The sequence below is a fragment of the Eretmochelys imbricata genome, chromosome 7 (genome assembly GCF_965152235.1).
Source record: "Eretmochelys imbricata isolate rEreImb1 chromosome 7, rEreImb1.hap1, whole genome shotgun sequence".
Lineage (NCBI taxonomy): Eukaryota > Metazoa > Chordata > Testudines > Cheloniidae > Eretmochelys > Eretmochelys imbricata.
Genome location: NC_135578.1, coordinates 80,193,063 through 80,216,391, shown reverse-complemented (window position 1 = coordinate 80,216,391; position 23,329 = coordinate 80,193,063). Strand labels below are relative to the sequence as shown.

At 39.1% G+C, this 23,329-nt stretch overlaps 1 protein-coding gene across 1 annotated transcript in view; it reads left to right on the top strand.

Annotated features, from left to right (window-relative positions):
- Positions 1–23,329, top strand: part of CTNNA3 (catenin alpha 3) — a 909,177-nt gene that overhangs the window by 728,313 nt on the left and 157,535 nt on the right. Inside the window, exon 13 of the mRNA XM_077821324.1 lies at positions 19,817–19,968. Coding sequence (XP_077677450.1) covers positions 19,817–19,968 — 152 coding nt within the window. The remainder of the gene's footprint in view (positions 1–19,816; positions 19,969–23,329) is intronic.

Genomic DNA, 23,329 nt, shown 5'->3' with positions numbered 1-23,329 from the left:
TCCTCTGCAAACATTAAAAATAAAAGGAAAAGAACATATCCATATCTAAACCAACCATTTACTTACATGCTATAAAATTCAGCATGGAAGAGTATGATCCTTGGCCCCAAATAACTGCCATTTACTACACTGGCAAAAACTAATTTCCCCCCAAACAAACATAATGCAAAATGTTTTCCAGTTACCCCCATTGTTGACAGTGTATTTTGTCAAGGCAATTTAATTTAAATCCAGGGAACTAAATCCCCAGCTAGCATAAACTGGGATAGATCTATTGACTTCAGTAAAGTGAGGCTGATGTACACCATCTGAGGATCTAGCCCCAAAATTTTTTCTTAAGTTCTATGTCTTTTTAGAACAAACATTATGATTTAGTATAAATCTGATTAAATGTATCAACACTCTTCGAATCATGAGTCCACTCACAGTGTAAATTGCCACTCATTCTGAATAAGAGTATGAGAATCTGGCCTTAAAATAAAAAAAAAAAAATGTGGAGTGACTTTTCATGAAACAAAATCCAGAGAGTTTTTGTGTTTGTCCACTGATGGTTTTGTTCCTTTTAGGTGTAGATTTTGCTATTAGTTTCACATTTACATTTGTAACTAACCAGCTCCGTCATCCTCTTGTTTTAAAACTAAGCAGAAGCTTGCCATATGTCGCCTACTACAAAATTTCTAAAAATCCAAAGAAATTGAAATATTGGGCTTTTATGAAGGGCCAGATGCTGCTTTCACCTACACTGACAGAAAGCTGGAAAAAGTCAATAGAGCTCCTCTGGAGTGCAACTGATGTAGTCTGAGAGCAGAGTCAGGCCCTAAATAGGAGTTTGTTAGATAGGATAATCTGCAAAGATTTTAGGAAGATCCTTTCTCGGATTATTGCAACCCAATAATCCTCTTTCCTGTTACTCAGAAGAGTTTTTATCATTTGAATCCTTGTAAATACAAATAAAGATCTTGCAATTTTCCAGAACCATCATATATTATGTGCTTCTTTAAAGGTTAAAAATGATAGGGAAAGGCTTTGAATCAAGCCCATCTAAGACTCTAAAAATGTAATCTTTCAAACATAAACTAAAGGAGATAATTGTGCAGGATTTTTTTGCTTTTGTTTACAAATGTTATTACTTTCTCACAACCTCTACATTTTATATCACTGATTCAGAGAATCCCCCAAAATATGTTAATAATAGTGTCTGAGTGTTGGTTCAATCATGGGATGATCTGGCATAACTAAACTAACACCATTTATTATAAAGAAAAGGAGTACTTGTGGCACCTTAGAGACTAACCAATTTATTTGAGCATAAGCTTTCGTGAGCTATAGCTCACTTCATCGGATGCATACTGTGGAAAGTGTAGAAGATCTTTTTATACACACAAAGCATGAAAAAATACCTCTCCCCACCCCACTCTCCTGCTGGTAATAGCTTATCTAAAGTGATCACTCTCCTTACAATGTGTATGATAACCAAGGTGGGCCATTTCCAGCACAAATCCAGGGTTTAACAAGAATGTCTGAGGAAGGGGGGCGGGGGTTGGAAAACAAGGGGAAATAGGTTACCTTGCATAATGACTTAGCCACTCCCAGTCTCTGTTCAAACCTAAGTTACTTGTATCCAATTTGCAAATGAATTCCAATTCAGCAGTCTCTCGCTGGAGTCTGGATTTGAAGTTTTTCTGTTGTAATATCGCTACTTTCATGTCTGTAATCGTGTGACCAGAGAGATTGAAGTGTTCTCCGACTGGTTTATGAATGTTATAATTCTTGACATCTGATTTGTGTCCATTTATTCTTTTGCGTAGAGACTGTCCAGTTTGACCAATGTACATAGCAGAGGGGCATTGCTGGCACATGATCGCATATGGTGTAGAAGCCCTCTACACCAACATTCCACACAAAGATGGACTACAAGTCGTCAGGAACACTATCCCCGATGATGTCACGGCAAACCGGCGGCTGAACTTTGTCCTCACCCATAACTATTTCACATTTGGGGACAATGTATACCTTCAAATCAGCGGCACTGCTATGGGTACCCGCATGGCCCCACAGTATGCCAACATTTTTATGGCTGACTTAGAACAACGCTTCCTCAGCTCTCGTCCCCTAACGCCCCTACTATACTTGCGCTATATTGATGACATCTTCGTCATCTGGACCCATGGAAAAGAAGCCCTTGAGGTATTCCACCATGATTTCAACAATTTCCATCCCACCATCAACCTCAGCCTGGTCCAGTCCACACAAGAGATCCACTTCCTGGACACTACAGTGCTAATAAACGATGGTCACATAAACACCACCCTATACCAGAAACCTACTGACCGCTATTCCTACCTACATGCCTCCACACCACACGATCCATTGTCTACAGCCAAGCTCTGCAATACAACCGCATTTGCTCCAACCCCTCAGACAGAGACAAACACCTACAAGATCTCTATCAAGCATTCTTACAACTACAATACCCACCTGCGGAAGTGAAGAAACAGGTTGATAGAGCCAGAAGAGTTCCCAGAAGTCACCTACTACAGGACAGGCCTAACAAAGAAAATAACAGAACGCCACTAGCCGTCACCTTCAGCCCCCAACTAAAACCCCTCCAACGCATTATTAAGGATCTACAGCCTATCCTGAAGGATGACCCAACACTCTCACAAATCTTGGGAGACAGGCCAGTCCTTGCCTACAGACAGCCCCCCAACCTGCAGCAAATACTCACCAGCAACCACATACCACACAACAGAACCAGTAACCCAGGAACCTATCCTTGCAACAAAGCCCGTTGCCAACTGTGCCCACATATCTATTCAGGAGACACCATCACAGGGCCTAATAACATCAGCCACACTATCAGAGGCTCGTTCACCTGCACATCCACCAATGTGATATATGCCATCATGTGCCAGCAATGCCCCTCTGCCATGTACATTGGTCAAACTGGACAGTCTCTACGCAAAAGAATAAATGGACACAAATCAGATGTCAAGAATTATAACATTCATAAACCAGTCGGAGAACACTTCAATCTCTCTGGTCACACGATTACAGACATGAAAGTAGCGATATTACAACAGAAAAACTTCAAATCCAGACTCCAGCGAGAGACTGCTGAATTGGAATTCATTTGCAAATTGGATACAATTAACTTAGGCTTGAATAGAGATTGGGAGTGGCTAAGTCATTATGCAAGGTAACCTATTTCCCCTTGTTTTCCAAACCACCACTCGTTCCTCAGACGTTCTTGTTAAACCCTGGATCTGTGCTGGAAATGGCCCAACTTGATTATCATACACATTGTAAGGAGAGTGATCACTTTAGATAAGCTATTACCAGCAGGAGAGTGGGGTGGAGGGAGGTATTTTTTTATGCTTTGTGTGTATAAAAAGATCTTCTACACTTTCCACAGTATGCATCCAATGAAGTGAGCTGTAGCTCACGAAAGCTTATGCTCAAATAAATTGGTTAGTCTCTAAGGTGCCACAAGTACTCCTTTTCTTTTTGTAAATACAGACTAACATGGCTGTTACTCTGAAACCATTTATTATGTTACACTATTCATAATTTTTAAAAAATCATTTTTCCCCATAATTTCCCAGCCTTTATTTGCTATGGGATAAACTATTTATGTGTTTGGAATAGTCTAGGGTTGTATGGGTTGGATTGATCCAGGTTTGAATCCTATATTTTTAGCTTTTGACCTTTCTACTTTGATTAAGTTGGAAATAGGTGAGACTGGAACTTTCTGCCGCTATTTTCCTGTTACAGGTTGGAAGGGGAAATACACAGTTATGTTAAATGGCACTATGACTGCACAGATGCTCTTAATGAAATATATTAGAATTTCAGCATCCGGTGATATACGGATTTTATTCAAAGCATCTTTCCATTCACATAAGAACCTCGTCCAAACTTCTAGTACTCAGACTATAAGGTCATACTTAATTTGTACACTCCTTAGGACAAGGACTGTATTTTTGTTTTATTTTCCTATAGTGCCTAGCACAAAGAAAGCCTCATCCCTGACTGCATGCTAAAGCCATTGAACCTATTACATAGAATCATAGAACTGGAAGGGACCTTGAGAAGTCATCTAGTCCAGTCCCCTGCTGGACTACATATGATTATATGTATAATCATATAAATGTGTGTAATGGGTTCAAACTATTTGGAGCAAAAAGATCAAGTCTCTGTGCCCCAAAAGTCCTATCTCAAAAGGTCAGGGTTGGGGCAGTGTAATATCTGACAAATGTCTCTATGGTAGATCAGCCAATCTTCCTGGAGTAACACATGGGCATAAGTGATTCGAGATCCATTCTTTGGTGATGGCAGTGTTCTCTTTTTCCTGTCCTGGTACAAAACCCCTAAACACCAAACAAACCCAGTCTGTACAGTACAGTGCAGGGTGGCAGTAAGTATTCAGGATTCCAGTAAATCTACAACAATCTTGTATTTATAGCATTATTATATTTGACCTCCAAATCAACTTTCACAGCTAGAATAATGCGTGGCACATAAGTCCTTAACATATTTTTTCAGCTTCATTTCTCTGAATATGATTTCAATTTTTTTTTGTTGAAAATGGTCAATTACCATTATATCTGTTTTTAAATAACAAAATGATTCAACTCTCATCAAATCATCTTTATATACTGGCCCTTAAGTGTTCATAGGAATTACCACATTAAACATACAATTAACAATAAACAACATGTGATAATGCGTATAGGAGTTTGGCTGCTTTAGGGATTTTTTTCCACTAGTTAATTCTTAGCTCCCTAGCTTAAGCAAGACATAACACAATATTCATTAGAAACAATCCAGTTTCACAGAGTTTCTTTGGGTTCCAAGCTTGTGCCTTTCCTTTTCTTTTCTCTCTCTTCCCCTCTCCCCCAACATAATGAGAAGCTGTTTTCTTTTCTGTTCACAGATCCTCTCCGTGAATCAGGTGAATCAAATAAAATGGCTGCTCCATAGAAAGACTATTCTTGCAGCTACACAATTTTAAAGTTTAGGGACTGTCCATAAAGTTCAAAGATCCCACTAACAATCATCAGAAGAGTGAAGCCCTTTCCTGGGTTACATAACAATGCATAATCAGTTTAAAGTTACAAAAAGAAAGGTAATTGATTTTAGTTATAATGATTCATGGTACTTACCTGAACTACATATCGCCCATGACAGAATTCTAGGTATGAATGTGTACTAGAGATCTGATTCAGCTCCAATTGATGTCAATGGAAAGTCTTCTATTCACTACAGTGGAGATTGGATCAGTCTTTTGGTGATATAGGTCTGTGCAAATGGCTGCATAATTCTTTCTTTTGTTATCTTCCTGCATAAATCTCTTTTGCTCCTTATAAGTGGCTAGTTATTTGGCTTGGTTCATAGGAGGCTAGAGTAGTCTAAAGAAAATGCTGGCAGCTTGAAGAATAGAATGAAACATAGAACTCAGGTTTAACATTAAGAGTTCCCAGTTGCAGCCCCCTTTCTGGGGACCCTAGATACTCAACTCTCAGGAAACAGATGTTATCATTTCCCCCACCTGGAAAAGTTTTCTTTATTTCTTGAGGGTCTGGGAGGACATTAAAAAGGGAAAAATAAAAAGAAATATCAAGAGGGTTTTATGAACTGAAATGAAAGTGCATACTCTGTGATTCACTTCTCAGCATGTGTATGTCTCAACCATAATAAGGCAGTCATTGTTTAAAATGAAATGCATACAAATCTGTAAGTAAAAACACAAGAATAGAATAATCAAATCTTCAGTGTGCTAACTACTGAGGCTTACCACTGTTTTGCATCAGTCCTTGTGTATCAAAACGCTATCACCAACTTACATGCTTTTTTGGAATGTTGCCAATTACAACATTTTGACCAAACTGATTTGAAAGATGGTGAAGTCGTTGGGCTGAAGTGTAAATCTTACAACATTTTACATTTTGAATTTAATGTCCTGTCTTCTGTGAATTTACTTTCAAAACTATGCGTGATTTTGATGTAACAAATTTGAAAATACAGATTTGGGATAAAAAGAACAAGGAGTACTTGTGGCACCTTAGAGACTAACAAATTTATTTGAGCATAAGCTTCCGTGGGCTAAAACCCACTTCATTGGATGCATGCAGTGGAAAATACAGTAGGAAGATATATTTTTCCACTGCATGCATCCAATAAAGTGGGTTTTATATATATACACAGAGAACATGAAAAAATGGGTGTTGCCATACACACTATAACGAGAGTGATCAATTAAGGTGAGCTATTATCAGCAGAAGAAAAAAAGCTTTTGTAGTGATAATCAGGAGGGCCAGCTATGTCTCTCACCAATCATCATTTCTTCTCATCCCCATCTTCTCTAGGCTTCCTCGTAGTTCTGTAGTTTTCTAATTACTTCCTAATAGGCATAGTAAGAACCTTGGTATTCTCATCACATCTCGACTTTTTAGAATAAATTGTAATTTAAAGTGAAACTAGAGCATAATGGTTTTAGTATGAAGAAAAACTCTCAGAGGTTATGTTAAGAGTGGAAAAAGTTAAAAATAGGGAAGGGAGGGAAGATAAACATTAATAAAACCTGGTGGGAGGAACACTGAGTTGTTTTCCCCTGGGGGCGGGGGCGAACCAGCCCTTTCACAGCCCTGCTGTCAAGAGAACTACCACCATCCACCCCCACAAGCAATTTCTGCTGCCACACATATACTAGGGAATTATGGAATCTTACATCTCCTGCAAATTACAACAGTCTGGGGAGCAGAGGGTTTATAATCTGTGTTGGGCTAGTGTATGTCTGAAAAGGAGAGAAGACGTTTTTGGCAGCAAACAATAGGAAGAGGTGGTACAAAGTGATCTTTCTCTCTGCTGGGTCTTACTGCATAACTATGGGGAACTTGCTGCATAATTTGTCTGCCATACGAAAGAGTACAAGTGACCTTGATTGTTTGTACACAGTTTCACTGTTTCTGTTAGGTTAAGCTTTCCATACACAGAAACTTTAGCATGAGATGCTAAATTAATACAACAAAAATCATTTATAGTTCTTTTTCTTCTACATAATCAAGAATGGGGGAAAAACCCCAACAGGATGTTTTGTGATCTTTTATGTCACACTCTGCTCCATGTTTAAGAATGCAGATGAAGATGAAGCAAAGTATTTTATGCCTTCACAGCTTCAATTAAAAAAAACAAAAAAAGTATTAATCAGCCTTCCTGATGGTAACCGTTACACTTGTTATTACAGAATCTGTGATTAAATATGAACAATAATATTTTAAGACGTAGAAGAGATATCAAAGGCACAAAATGAGAAAACTTCTAGTCCTTACTTATGTAAGTCCTCACAAGCTGTTTGATATCATAGTGTGATAAAATGTTAAGTGACATTTAATTACATAAATATTAGCAAGCTTGAACTTAAGTGTCTGTAAGAAAATTTAGGAACTATTTAATCCTTTTTTATTTATTGTATTGCATGTCCTAGTTACAAAAAAAAACATAGATTAGGGTTTGAAAGTACTGCTGGCACAGGGTTGAACTGAATGGCATAAGACACCATGGTTGTCTTCCTCTGCACTAATTCTATAATTATTTTGGTCTATTTTTAAATGCATCTAATGAAGGTGTATGAACTATTTGGGTTTCCAAAACTGTATGGAGGGCCGGTTAGGGGCGGCTGTGTCTTCCCAAACAGCCAGGTGTGGCCCTGCCCCTGCCTCCTACCCAACCTCACTACTTCTTGCCCCCTGATGGCTCCCCCGGGACTCCTGCCCCATTATAAATAGCCCGCTGCTCAAGTCTGTGCCAGAATACCCCCATTGTATTTCAAATCCAATGAGCTGGCCAATGCCGATTTCTTAGTTTTGGAGGCTATTCTTTTAACATACCATGAGATGATACACAGAATGCATTCATAAAATTCATTTCCCAAAGGATACTAGTAGTGCACAATTACCAGACTTATTTTCTGCCCTGACAAAAGGGAAAACTGTAGCATCTCAGTTATCATTCTATATGTAAAGACTAACAAATGCTGACCTTTTATTTTTTAAATCACAACTAGTGTAATTCTCCAAGGAAAACTAAAATCAAGATTATAAACCAAGAGTAACTAATATTTTTGAAATAAAAATGAACATTTTAATATTTTGGTGGAACTGGAAAGCAGCTAACTTGAAAGGGGGTAATGTAATGGAAAGTGTTATCCAGAATGGAAGTACCACAGTAATGTAGTGCTAGTCAATCTTACTGACGTGCAGAGTGGAGACAGATATTAAAAATACTAATTAAAATTCTATCTTAATATGTACCAAACAAACCCCAAATGCTGATATCAACAGAGAAAAGTGAAAGCACAAAGACAAGAATAATAAAAATTGAGATTCAATTAATAGTAGAGCCCATGGCCAGAAGAAACCATTGTGATTGTCTAGTCCACAGGTGGGCAAACTATGGCCTGTGCGCCACATCCGGCCCGCAGGACCCTCCTGCCCGGCCCCTGAGCTCCTGCCCCAAGAGGCTAGTCCCCGGCCTCTCCCCTGCTGTTCGCTCTCCCCCTCAGCACACCGTGCCACACTCTGGGCAGCCAGGCAGCACAGTTGCAGAGCTGCAACCTGACCCTCTGCTCTGGGTGGCACAGGTGTAGCGCCGCCAGCCACCGGTGCTCCAGACACCGCAGTAAGGGGGCAGAGAGCGGGAGGGTTGTATAGAGGACAGGGAAGTTTGGGGGTGTGGTCAGGGATTGGGGGGTCAGAGGGTGGGGAACAGGGGAGTTGGATGGGGCAGGGTCCCAGGGGAGTCATCAGGGGACAGGGAACAGGGGTGGTGGTTGGGGCAGGAGTCCCGGGGGAGCCATCAGGGGGCAAGAAGTAGTGAGGTTGGGTAGGAGGCGGGGGCAGGGCCACACCTGGCTGTTTGGGAAGACACAGCCACCCCTAACCAGCCCTCCATACAGTTTTGGAAACCCAGTGTGGCCCTCAAGTCAAAAGGTTTGCCCACCTCTGGTCTAATCAGACCTCTTGTATAACACAGGCTGTAGAACTGCCCCAAAATAATTCCTAGAGCTTCCTTTTTGAAAAGCATCCATTTAAAAAAAATGTCAGTGATGGAGAATCCACTAGGACCATTGGTAAAATTTGGTAAAATGTTCCAGTGGTTAATTACTTGCCGTTAAACATTTACACCTTATTTCCAGTCTGAGTTTGTCTAGCTTCAACTTACTTTCAGCCATTGGATCATAGTATACCTTTCTCTGCTACATTGAAGAGTCTATTATTAAATATTTATTCCTCATGTAGATACTTATTACTTAGGCTGTAATCAGGTCACGCCTTAACCTTTGCTAAGTTAAATAGATTGAACTATTTGAAGATTGAGCTCTTTGAGATACCACAAATGATAACAATTAGTCTGGGAGCACAATGTAGTAAAACCTCATTCTGCAGGCAAGTGAGTGATATAAAGATAAGGGTCATGTCATTTGATTTCTAAAATCTCCAGAATCCTAATTTCAGTGATGTCCCCCTCTGCAGTGTGGTGGGCGGACTTGATGCCCTCCCCGGCTCCCAGCTCCAGGTCCACCAGTTGGCGGAAAGTTTGATAATACAATGTCATCACAAATTAACCAAGTTGGGTAGCATTCAAAAGCCCTTTCTCCCCAAGCACAAGAGTATCAAACCCAACAAACCTGGAACGATTATGTAGAAATATTCAAGAAAATGTTTAAAAATAAAACAAAATTAATTATACTTAACATAGAAATGCCTTACTTATATTTAAAAAAAAATTACCTTGGTTAATCCCAGAGAAGTTAGCCTTGATGTGTAAGACTGAAAACATTTATTCATCAAAGCCATCATCAGTGCCATCTCTGTATAGGACTCCATCACTTTGTCATGCTGATCCTGTGTACGCCACGGTCCTATCTCCATACAAGGTAGGTATTTCAGACATAACTGGTGTGAACAGTCCATCCTCCAAGACCCACCTTGAAGGTGCTCAGAATGGCTGAGACAGGCAGTTATGAGGTCAAAGATGCACTGGAGTCATATGCTGAGTTTACCATTTGAAGGCCAACATTAACACTTGCAAAGCTAGGCTGGTTGATGTTTTCCAAAAAGCAAACACAGGAAAAATTGCCACTGACCTGGGGTGCGTTTATACCTGCTATCAAGATCGCAAACTATCAAGCAACGGACTGGCTCTGGGATGATCAAGTATATCCAAAACTACCATCCCCTATCTAGCATGTGTGGATCCTAGAGGATGGACTGATCCTGCCAGCTATATGTGAAATACCATGCACATCCAAATCAGTCCTTCAAGTAAGCAAATGCATGTATGCAAAGAGTTGATTTTTAAACATTTTGTTGGCTTTACCTACATAATTGTTCTAGGTTTGTCTTGTTTAGTATCACTGTGTAAATGGGAGAAAGCGCTTTTGCATGATACCCAACTTGACCCATTTCTGACAGCATTGGTGGAAATTTTGATAATACTATCAGAGGACCTGAAGATAGGAGAAGGGGCAGGCAGTGAATTCCCTTTCCCGCCATGCTGCAGAGTGTGACACCACTGAAGTTATGATTCCATAGTCTTTTACCAATGATATCTCCCTTACCTTTCTAGCCTTAACTTACACATGCTCTCAGAATAAATAGTGCTGCTGCATTTCTGCCTGTCTGGAGCATTTACCTCAGGAGGCGAAGCAGAAGCCTCAGAACCCATGAGACCTGTCTTTCCCCATTACATTGGATTAAATTGAACCCACCCATTACAGTTAGATAAGAACATCTGGAGTGTCTCCTGAAACGCATATCTGGATAGCCAAAAGGCAGAGTCTGAGGGCACTGGTCATCTCTTGGTTGGAACTGAGTGGTTCCTTAGTCTAATACAGATGACAAGGTGGAAAAATAGACTTGTTAATTCCTTCCCTTGCCCCCCTCACACCGCACTATCCTCATCAAATTCTTGAGTTGAGTGAACAATTTGAAAATACTTTATTATCTTCATTTATTATGGGGATAAAGAGTTTTAAAGGGATACATTTTTATTTAAAAACAAAGAGCAATGAGCAGAGACCTCTCTTAAAAATGTAATCTAAGAAATAGTAGCAACAAAGATAGAACCTTGGTATTTGAAGATACAGATTATGGCGTTATAAATAACATGGCATTTAATAAAGCTAATGTTAAAATTATATAATACATAGGTTAAGAAAAGAGTGTCTGTACAGGTGACTATACAACCTCAATCGGAGCCTGATTCAAAGCCCACTGAAATCAGTGTAAGACTTCCAGTGACTTGAGTGGATTTTTGGATCATGTCCTCAAAGGTCAATAAAGGTTTGGAAGGGATAGTGAACGGAGAGTGAGAAATTAGAATCTCATTTTTCAAAATATTTTAAAAAGCAAAAAAATATGGAAAAATTTGAGATTTAAAATCTATTGCTTGGCTCAAAATACCTTGAGTTTTCATTGTAAGGAGAAAGATTCCTGTTATGTAAAATGACTTAATGATCAAGGATCATAATTAAATGTTACAACTGGGTTTAGAAAATTGAACCTTAGATCCCTGATTTTATACAAAACTCAATATTTTGAAACTCATGGCAAATTAGTAACAGAACCTTTAGTACAGTAGATACTGCTGTTAAAATTACACTAGATTAAAATATACTGACAATGCGAAGTTTCTCTCAGCTTGGAAAAGAGAAGAATAACGGGGGGCGGGGGGTGTCTATAAAATCATGACTGGTGTGGAGAAAGTAAATTAGGAAGTGTTTACTCCTCATAACACAAGAACTAAGGGTCACCAAATGAGGTTAATAGGCAGCAGATTTAAAACAAATGAAATGAGGTATTTCTTCACACAACACACAGTCAACCTGTGGAACTCTTTACCAGAGGATGTTGTGAAGGCCAAGACTATAACAGCGTTAAAAAAAGAACTATATAAATTCATGGAGGATAGGTCCATCAATGGCTATTAGCCAGGAGGGGCAGGGATGGTGTCCCTAGCCTCTGTTTGCCAGAAGCTGGGAATGAGCAACAGGGAATGAATCACTTTATGATTACCTGTCTGTTCATTTCCTCTGGGGCAGCTGACATTGGCCACTGTCAGAACACAGGCTACTGGGCTAGATGGACCTTTGGTCTGACCCAGTATGGCTGTTCTTATGTTCTCTCATAGCCACAGCAATTGGATCAATCTCAGTTTTCCATTAGGAAACATGTAGTTAGAAGAGGGTATGCATTGATTTCTCTTGGGCTTCATTCATGTTATGGAAACATTATAGATAGCAAGAATAGTCATACTGAAGTGGTTTTTTTTCCATTAAAAGTAAAACTGATATTCAGAAGATTTAAATATAAGATAAGGAACTCAGCATACCGACATTAATTAGAAATCTGGGACTACAGTTTTTAGAGCCCTTAAAAGAGGAGCTGCCAAAGCTCCCTAAAAGTGGGGAGCCATGGGCTTCCAAACTATGGCCCTACCCCTTCTCCCTGAGCCCCCGGCACCAACTTGCTCCTCTCTGCCTCCCACCCCGTTACTTGCCCTTACAGCCAGTAAAAAGTGATGGAGCCATGGCCCCCTGATCCCTCCCATGTTTCAGTGCCCCTGCATTAAAGAATATTGTTTGATGTATATTCTGTTTATATTCTGTCCTCTTCAAAATGTATGTGGTGCTTTCAGTGTTTTCATTTGAAATTGTATATTCTAAGAACCTTTTCCAATTAGCTTCAACAGCATTTGACTATGGTACCCTCAAATGACTGGCTCTTTAACAGAGAATGAAAGCCATAATTATTTATTAAAGCACAAAAGAGTTCTTTTTAAATTCTCTTTAACTGAAGGTTGCATTTGCACAAGAAATAGATTTTAAATTATCTTGAACATTCTAAATTAAAGAGAGTGCATGAGCCAGGTGGCTGCTTCATCAGTCAGCCTTGAATGGCCAATATAGTACGGCCATTTTATTTTGTATCTCATTTCCATTCCTTTTAACATTATGTGATATCAGAGCTTAAAACACACCCACAGTTTTGTTTGAATCTTTGGGCTCTGATTCTTTTCCTTTCAATATTTATGCCTCTAATAGTAATTTTGTTTGGTAGCTGTGGTGCAGCCCTGTTGGTCCCAGGATATGAGATAGACAAGGTGGGTGGACTTTTACTGGACCAACTTTTCTTGATCCATAACTTTGCAAGACTCTAAAAATTGTGTTCTTAATAGAAATGCAGGTTTTATGGTTCATTACAACAATTTGTTACCTGTTAATTGGCCACGTCATTTTAAGTTGTTTCTTGCAATATGTTAACCCCTCATGCTTAACAATCTGTCCCAACTTGTATTTAACTGTGACACTCTGGTTACTTTTTTGAGGTCCGAAGAAGAGCTCTGTGTGGCTTTAAAGCTTCCTTCTTCAACCAACAGAAGTTGGCCTTGCCCAATAATTAACTTTTTTTCAGTTTATATTTGTGCAGGTCATGTGCTTTATCACATGCCTATGTTATACTCAAAGTTGAATTTAATATTTTTAATCAGAGGCATTAGATGGTAGCCTGAGGGCCTGTAGATGTAATAACACAGTTACTAGTGATAGTAAAGAAATTATTTCCTTTCTCACCATCACACCCCCTCCCAAAAAAATCAGTGATTTTTTTAGAAATTTTTCAGCATTTTGTCAAGTAGAAGGAATTTTTTTTCACTTTGCTGATGAAAACCTGAGCATTTTAAATGAAAATTGATTTTTTTTAAACTAAAGTTTCCTTTTAATGGAAAAGCCATTTTGTATTTGTGGGGGACGACAAACTTTTGGACAGCCACTAATAGAGAAACCTGTTCTGGGACTGTCTTTTAACTCATACAGTACTTTTGTGGCATCCTTTTTATTATAATTTATTTTGATATCTATGCTTGTAATTCTCTCCCTAGCATAGATTAATTTTGTCAACCCACCCTCTAAATGAGTTTACTTCAAGTGCAGTGATTTTACTTATTTCAATATCAGATCATTCTTTAACTGAAACTAGTAGTTCACAATACGCACAATAATGGATGCTTAACCAAAATTTATTTTAAGACATCAGGGAAGCTATCTTTATTTACGCCAAATAAGGGATCATATCCTCTTAAAGATTTGAAACCCCTGGTCCAGTTGATTTTGGAGTGACTATTATAAAGTTCCAGGATTTGTTGTTTGGACTTTGGTTTAAGATGTTTTCTGTATCTCTAGAAGAGAGGGTATTCTTGAGTTCCTGTAATATTGCTTCCATCTCTCTTAATCTTAAAAGGGTAAAGACCCTGAGGAATATGCTTGGTATGGTAGTTTCGTAAATTAGTTTGCATGTCATTAGTGATGCAGAAACGTGATGCTCCAGATACCATTTATCATGTTAATATTTTTTTTCCAGTTATGGCTCCAAAATTCAATATATGGGACATTCTATTGCATTTAACTTACTACGAAATTATTCTCTAGATATTTAGCTTGTTGATGATAAATTACAAAGACTAAGAACCTGGCTTTGTCATTTTCACTCTCTCTTTGGTCATTAAGGGCTTAAACTGTTGAGGCTGTGCTGGGCATACTCACCTTGCACTGAAGTAAGTCCATATATCTGACCAAAATGGTGCTGTTTCCTCAACTGTTATATAATTTGTGAATGCTCCCATCACATTATTATTTAAAGATCTCACAAGGCTCAAATTTATCGGTTATGCTCTAGTGCATAAAGAAATTATTTTGGGGAAGTTCTGTGGCTTGTGTTTATAGACAGAAGGTCAGACTAAATGGTTACAGTCTCCCCTTCTAGCCTTGAAAGCTATAAAGCATATGCTTATAAGATTTATTTTGACAGAAAGGGAGTTATAACACTGCATTAGTTGCTGCTGGGTGTTCAATATTTTTGTAAATCAGCCTGCTTGGGGGTGGGTCTAGCTTTTCCCTCTTATTTTTTTAAAACTTTGTCTCAACTTTAGCTCAGTTCCATCAGTTTTCATCCTAGCTGACTTCAGAGGAACCAATACAATTTTTTGTCTAGAGGTTTCACTTCTCTGGCCCTGTGCTTTAAATTGGGAATTTTGCAACTGGCAATTTTTCAGCCTGAAACCTGTTTAAAATGTAGTTTAACTAACGGTGCATTTTGCTACTATTTCTGGGACATCAGTTGTGTTTGATTGGGTTTCAGGTGCACTATGTCTAAGGAAGTCAAGTGTGAAATACCCATTCGCCCCTTTTTGTTTACTACTGTATTGGCTAAATGGATAAATGAACTTGGCAATTTTTGTCATACACTTCATTCATATCTTATAGTATATTTATAAACTGAAATAGGAAAATCTGTCCCAACATTGGATTTTTAGATTTTAACATTATTGCATGATATAACTTAGCACTTGTTGTTCTTTGTTAGTTCCAGTCTTACTGAAAATACAGAATATTTGGGATTCCATTTTTTAACTGTCACTGGGAACCTCAGCAATTTGGTTTGTTTAGACAGGGAAATCTTTTGCATATTCAGTGAATAGCAGCTAAATGACTGAGTAATTGATGTATGAATTGACATGTTTTTAGACTGCTAAATAAAAAAGGAATGGAGCAGACATTATTACATGGTCCTTGCTCAAATGTATCTGAGATATAGAAAAACAATGAGGAGTCCAGTGGCACGTTAAAGACTAACGGATTTATTTGGGCATAAGCTTTCGTGGGTAAAAACCCCACTTCTTCAGATGCATGGAGCAAAAATTACAGATACAGGCATAAATATACTGGCACATGAAGAGATGGGAGTTACCTTACAAGTAGAGAACTAGTGTTGACAAGGCCAATTCAGTCAGGGTGGATGTGGTCCACTCCCAATAATTGATGAGGAGGTGTCAATACCAAGAGAGGGAAAATTGCTTTTGTAGTGAGTCAGCCACTCCCAGTCCCTATTCAAGCCCAAATTAGTCGTGTTAAATTTGCAAATTAATTGTAGATCTGCAGTTTCTCTTTGAAGTCTGTTTTTGAAGTATTTTTATTGAAGGATGGCTACTTTTAAATCTGTTATTGAATGTCCAGGGAGAAAGAAGTGTTCTCCTGTTGGCTTTTGTATGTTACCATTCCTGACGTCTGATTTGTGTCAATTTATTCTTTTACATAGAGACTCCCGGTTTGGCCAAGGTACATGGCAGAGGGGCATTGCTGGCACATGATGGCATATATATATTTTGATTTAGTTGGGGATTGGTCCTGCTTTGAGCAGGGGGTTGGATTAGATGACCTCCTGCGGTCCCTTCAAACCCTAATCTTCTATGATTCTATGATCACATTAGTAGATGTGCAGGTGAATGAGCTCCTGATGGAGTGGCTGATGATGTTGGGTCCTCTGATGGTGTCGCTAGAGTAGATATGGGGCCAGAGTAGGCAACGGGGTTTGTTACTGAGATTGGTTTCTGTGGTGTGGTGTGTAGTTGCTGGTGAGTACTTGCTTCAGGTTGAGGGGCGTTGCCTGTAAGCGAGGACTGGCCTGCTCCCGAAGGTCTGTGAGCATGGGGGATCATTTTCCAGGATAGGTTGTAGATCATTGATGATGTGCTTGAGCGGTTTTAGCTGCGGGCTGTACGTGATGGCCAGTGGTGTTGTGTTATTTTCCTTTTTGGGCCTGTCCTGTAGTAGGTGACTTCTGGGTACCCATCTCGCTCTGTCAATCTGTTTCCTCACTTTCTCAGGTGGGTACTGTAGTTTTTAAAAATGCTTGCTAAAGATCTTGTAGGTGTTTGTCTCTGTCTGAGGGATTGGAACAAATACAGTTGTATCTTAGGGCTTGGCTTTAGACAATGGATTGTGTGATGTGTCCTGGATGGAAGCTGGAGAAATGTAGGTAAGTTCTTTCTGAAACTGAGCTGTGGGTAGTAGGCAGTTATCAGTCATTGAAAATGCACCAGACAGATGTAAGGGGAATTAAATGACTCCATGGTGCTGCAGTCAAGGAGATACAGATATAGTAACTAAGGGGAATGCTGCCACAGGCAGGCCCCTGAAAACATTGTAGAAATTCCTGGAGCTCTCTGAAACCTTTTACATTACCTTTAGATCGCTCTGTTCTGAGTGACTGAGCTGAGTATTGAACTTCACATAATCAATGTATCTGGTGACTAGTTCAAAACGACCCTACTTCCCATTATTTTATTTACCAACTCATAAGCAGCTTTGTATAACTTTGGCTAACTGAAACTATCAATTTCTGTTCTTAAATTATGACAAGCCATTTAGATTCCTTTTTTAAAAATACAAGTTTGAGGTTGTGTTAAATTAAAGCTTAGCACCCTGTTAACTATTAAATCTGATCACTGGTGAAAACCACCTTCATATCTTGCTGTCAGTTTCAGAGAAAGGTGAGGAGTGGGAAAGGAAAGTTTTTATTTATTTGGAGTGGCATTCCTCTGTATAGAAAGTTTGGTGAAAAGTCAGTTTGACAGGGTTTTTTCATGTGTTTGATTAATATTAAGACTGCCTTTTCTATGAATGGCTGAGTTACCACTGAGTGGTCAGTTTGGATGAGCTATTACCAGCAGGAGAGTGAGTTTGTGTGTGTATGGGGGTGGGGGGGATGTGAGAAAACCTGGATTTGTGCTGGAAATGGCCCACCTTGATTATCATGCACATTGTAGGGAGAGTGGTCACTTTGGATAAGCTATTACCAGCAGGATAGTGAGTTTGTGTGTGTGGTTTTTGGGAGGGGGGTGAGGGGGTGAGAGAACCTGGATTTGTGCAGGAAATGGCCCAACTTGATTATCATGCACATTGTGTAAAGAGTTGTCACTTTGGATGGGCTATCACCAGCAGGAGAGTGAATTTGTGGGGGGGGGTGGAGGGTGAGAAAACCTGGATTTGTGCTGGAAATGGCCCAACCTGATGATCACTTTAGATAAGCTATTACCAGCAGGACAGTGGGGTGGGAGGAGGTATTGTTTCATATTCTCTGTGTATATATAAAGTCTGCTGCAGTTTCCACGGTATGCATCCAATGAAGTGAGCTGTAGCTCACGAAAGCTCATGCTCAAATAAATTGGTTAGTCTCTAAGGTGCCACAAGTACTCCTTTTCTTTTTGTGAATACAGACTAACACGGCTGTTAATCTGAAACCTGAGTTACCACTGTTATCAAGTGGGTCAAACATAAGCTTTTCTTACTATCCTTGACTCTATAGTTAAGTACAGCATGAAATAACAATGTTTTAAAAGCACTCACACAGACTATTATGTGAACCTTGAAAAATTGCATGGAATGCTACACTGATTGACTCACCATTACTATAGCTTGTATAGATTAGGGTTTCTTAAAAAGTTGTATGAGTAATTAACCTGTCTGATCTTTTACTTAAAATTCATTTGAAGAAATTTATGCTTTACACAAAGTCTTCCAGTAGGTTAAAAATAATTCAGGAATAAAAGGTTCTGAACATCCTTGTTTTTAGAAATCATTGGTATTCCCTTATAAAATGTAGACAAAGGACCTGATTTTAAGGTATGGCTAAGCCTTGCAACTCCCACTGACTTTATGTGGAGCTACAGGTGTTCACTACTTCTGAAAATCAGGCCATAAGGAAACAGTTATCATCTTCACTGGGAGCATGATTGATCTCTGAAGCAGCAAGGCTGCTATAATTAAAGTGCAGATTTGAAGATCTGTTTTATAGCTATTAACATATTTTGAAAGCCCCATGAAAAATGAGGGGTTGGGGGTTAGATCATGAAGTCATTACTGAGGCAGAGTAATATACAGTACCAATCAACACGGTATGTCATGACTGATCATATACTTCAGGACTTATATACCTCAAATTATTTAGCAGTTAAAACACAGGCAATGTTGCTCTCAAGTGGTTGCTTTACACACACTGGGGGCTTGTCTATGTTACCTGCAGGATCGACAGGTATTCTAGTCTAGATGCGATAAATTGACCACCAAGCGCTCTCCCGTCAACTCCAGTACTCCCCCGGAGCGAGATGCAAGGCGGAGTCGATGGGGGAGCGTCAGCTGTTGACTACCGCAGTGAAGACACCGCGGTGAGTAGAGCTAAGTACATCGATTTCAGCTACGTTATTCACGTAGCTGAAGTTGCGTAACTTAGATCGATCCCTGCTCCTAGTGTAGACCAGACCCCAGTAACCCAGGTGGACTTTGGCTTTCCATTGATATATATTTTCAGAAAAAGAATAAGCAAAAAACCAGCCAACCAAACGAGTGTTTTGCTCAGATGCCAGAATGAAGAAGGATCAGAAAGTTGGAATGTCTCCCATTCCTTAGGTTATATCTAGAGTTGCTCAGGAATTGTCCATCAAAAATGTGTTTTTGATGGAAAATTGCAGTTTTTGCAAAATTTAAATTTTCTGTGGAGAAAATTCAGTTTTGCCAAAATGTGTTGAGTTTTTCACTGGAAAAATTAAAATGAAATATTATGAAATGAATAGAAATACTTTCAGTTTGTCCAAGCTAATTAAAATGTTTTTCACTTCAAGTCAGTTTGATATTAATTTGTGTTTGCCTGTACTATGTGCTTTGTGCAAAAATGAATATTGGGGTATGGTGTTCTATCTTCTCCTTTCCTATATTTCTGTAGTACCTCCTTCCACCTCCCCTCTCTATCTCCTTTCTCTTCTCTGTCGTCACCCAAACACCAAAGTCACAAATGACAAAAATTGTTTCCATTGATGGTCATTTTATTGTTTTCATGTATTAACTTTATTTTTAAAAGTTTTCATTCCACAAATTGATTCCTTCTTTATTTTTTCATTTATTATAACTTTTTAAATTTTACAGTGATTCCAGAGTTTGATACTCAAGTCAATATTGCACTGGAGGGTTTAAGCAGGAACACAATGCATAAGTTTGATGACAGTCAATTTGTGGACATCTCAAAGAAGGTCTATGATACAATTCATGACATCAGATGTTCAGTCATGATGATTCGGGTAAGTCTCTTCATTCATACCTTGACTGTTCATTAATAACGTTATTGAGGAATTGGGACACCAAGGAACATTCACAAGATTTTAGAGCTAAATAAGGTACTATTGCCACAAAGTTCAGATCCAGATTTGCATAGTTCCAGACTATGCTGGTGCTTTGATTCTGGGTTACTTGAATAGACACGAGTATAATTCTAAAAGGTCAGAACCAGAACCGTGGAAGTGAAGAGATGGTTGTATTAACTCCACTTGTGGTGATGGGGCCAAAGTGGACATTTTTAGGTGAGGTCTGTTGGAAGGTAGCTGTTGCATTAACTTGGATGGAATATATGGGCCAAAAGAGCCAAAGGTGTTACCATTACTCTGAAATTGTCCATCATGAAAGCATTTTAAACGAGGTTTAGAGTCCTCAGCCTGCTTAGTATGATATCAAACACCATTAAAAATCCTTTTCAACCTTTTATTAGAGATACAAAAAACCCAAGGAAAAACAGTTAAGACATTTGAAATGTCAAGTACTAAGTAAAGCTTTCATTTTAACAACCTTGTTCCCTTTCGTTGGAGAGAGTTTTTAGAAGGAAAAAGGCCCTTATGTAATGTCTCTTAAATGATAATAGCTGTCCGTTTTTTGGAGGTGGGGAGAAGATACAATTGAGATGTGCTGGAGTGGCTGTAGTTGCTGTTAAGTCTGATCTTGTTTCCTAAAAGACAAAACAAGACAAAGACACAAAAAAGAAGGCGAGAAAAGAACAATGATAGATAAAGCAGTTTTTGTCTCTGATGTTCACTTAATTGCAACCTCACATGCTGGGCCTGTGTTTTTCCAGCAGTGGTCTTATCAGCCGCTCCAAAACCTGGCAAACTTGAACTGGCATTGGGCTATTTAGGGCATTGCTTGTAGTTGCCTCTCCAGTCAGGGGTGGTGGAACAGTTTTTATAGTGAAGGTGCTAAGAGCCATTGAACCGAACTGTAAAACCTGTTACGATGGGAACCGCTTCAAGCCAAGGGCTACAGCAGCACCCCTAGTTCCAGCACCTAAGTCTCCAGTCACAGGCTCACAGCAGTGTGGCAAAATATCCAGTCTGGGCTGACTAACCTGACTCTTATGAAACAGAAGGCAAAAGGAGAGAGCTAGGAAAGAAATTACATGAGGTGAGGGACGGAAGAAGAGACACTGGGGGTAGGAGGGAGATGAAATCTCACATCTCAGGTAATATTTGGGATTTAGCTGGAGTTGCGGAAGGTGACAGTGTCATTTGTGTCCAGGCCCAGACTGGGCAGGACTACTCTCAAGAGTAGGATGAAGAAGAGAAGAGTAGTCGCAAGAGACCAGGGTGGTAGCAGCCCGGATGGTAAAGCTCACTGCAGGCATTGTTGGCAGACAGCTGCTAATTCGTCACCAACATCTTTTCTTTTTAAGAACACCCGAAGTGTTCGGTAGAATAGTCCATCCTCTCGTTATTTTTGTCTCCTAATCAGTCTAATTTCCAGCACATGAATTCTGATTTCTGGTTCCACACTTTTGTTGTTTACCAAGCATTATCTTAAAACAGTCCCTGAAGTTATATCAGTAGTCCTTTTCGTTTGGAATAATTCGGCCTGTCTCTCTCTCACTAGCATCTTTTCCTATCGATATTTTTTGTTATTCTGACATCTTATGAATTTACTCTCTTTTTAGAGTTGAGCACACAATCAGGGTAAACTTGTAGTCCTTTTATTACAACATCTGTCATTTATAATGAAATTCCTTTTATAACAAAGTGTGTCTGTGAGTTCACATGAAAAATAGACATCACTACCAGTGGACTCAACTGCATTTGAATGGTCACCAGTAAGCAAGCAATAACAAAGTCCTAACAAAAGCTCAGGAGATCAAGAAAAGATTGTCATGAAATAGGACATCTGGACTTTTCGACTTCATGAGCGCATGAGCTCCACCATGCAAAGAGTGATGTGAGAAGCTTTTTAAAGGTTCACTGGAATGACAGCCGACACTTCCCCCTCCCCAAGGAACATTTAGTGGTGTATGCTGCCAAACCAAGAGTAAAGCATGGCATTTATTTTGAGTAAGGATGCATTTGCATTCCTAATGAGAGACAGTCCATTCAATGCCAGGCTTATTTCAGTCTACCTATAAGGAGCTTTAGTAAATCTGACTTATTCAAGCATCTGCAGTAACCATAGCAGCCAACATGAGGAAATTTAGAGTGTTCTATAGCAAACTGTAGGAGCTCATTGATATTGTGCCAAAGAACAACGTGCTTCTGATTACATGGGATTTCAGTACTAAAATGAGGGACAGAATTGTTGATCAAAATATAATTGGAAGATGTAAATGAACAAGGACACCAATTCAGAGTTCTTTTCAACATCAAAGCAGAAGCTCTGCAGATCAGCTCCACAGGAACCATTTCAAGCATGTAATTAGAGAGAGAATATTTTAAAAAGTAGTTCTTATCTGCAAAACCCTGCCAGATCCCATTATTAACTCAGTGTTTCAAAGTTAAAGCTTCACTTCAGATGTGTAAAAACACTCACTCCAGCCGTGCAGGTATAGCCTCAAAAACGCTGGAAAGAAGCTTATTGTCAAATAGTAGTTCAGCAATGCACTATACTATGGGGGGACAGGGTTTGAATCTGGGTCTCCTGTATCTCAGCTGAGTGCTCTAATCATTGGGCTGTTAAGTATTGGGGGATAGAGTATGTGCCAGTAGCACCTCCTCCTCCTCATTTTTATCAATGGGAGCTAAGTCCCCCATACATCTAGCCCAAAAATTTGAAATGTTTTATTTGGAAAATATCAAAATGAACTATTTTAACACTTTTTCCAAGTGTTTTTTCTGACCAAAACAATTAACCAGAAGTGACACAGATTAATGAAATGTTTCAGCCAACCTGAATCTGTTTTCTCAGTCAAAAAAAGTTCACCTGACACTCGTGCTATACTTGATCACTCTAGAAAGGGATCCAGTCTAACAGTCAAAACAGATATTAGTTTGGTGGAGTATGGAAACAGACTTCTAATCATTTCAGTGCTTTCAGGATACAGTACAAAGCCAGAAAAGTGGCCCCTTTATGGCACTATACAGACACGCTGAAAGTTCTGGCATTTGATAATAGGTGGCTAGCTATGATTTATATCTGAAATGTCTGTAAACTATAATAACTAATAATGAATATTAGTAGTTCCAAGACACACAATTATGTTAAAATGGAATTAAGGTTGAGGGCATCAGTAATGTAAGGATAAAAACCATTACGAAGAAGTAAGTTGTAATTACCTCAAAACCCAGGAAATCCAGAGATGAGGTTACGGTTAAAAGAAATCCAAACATGTTATGGTAAAAAAATGCAATTAAGGCA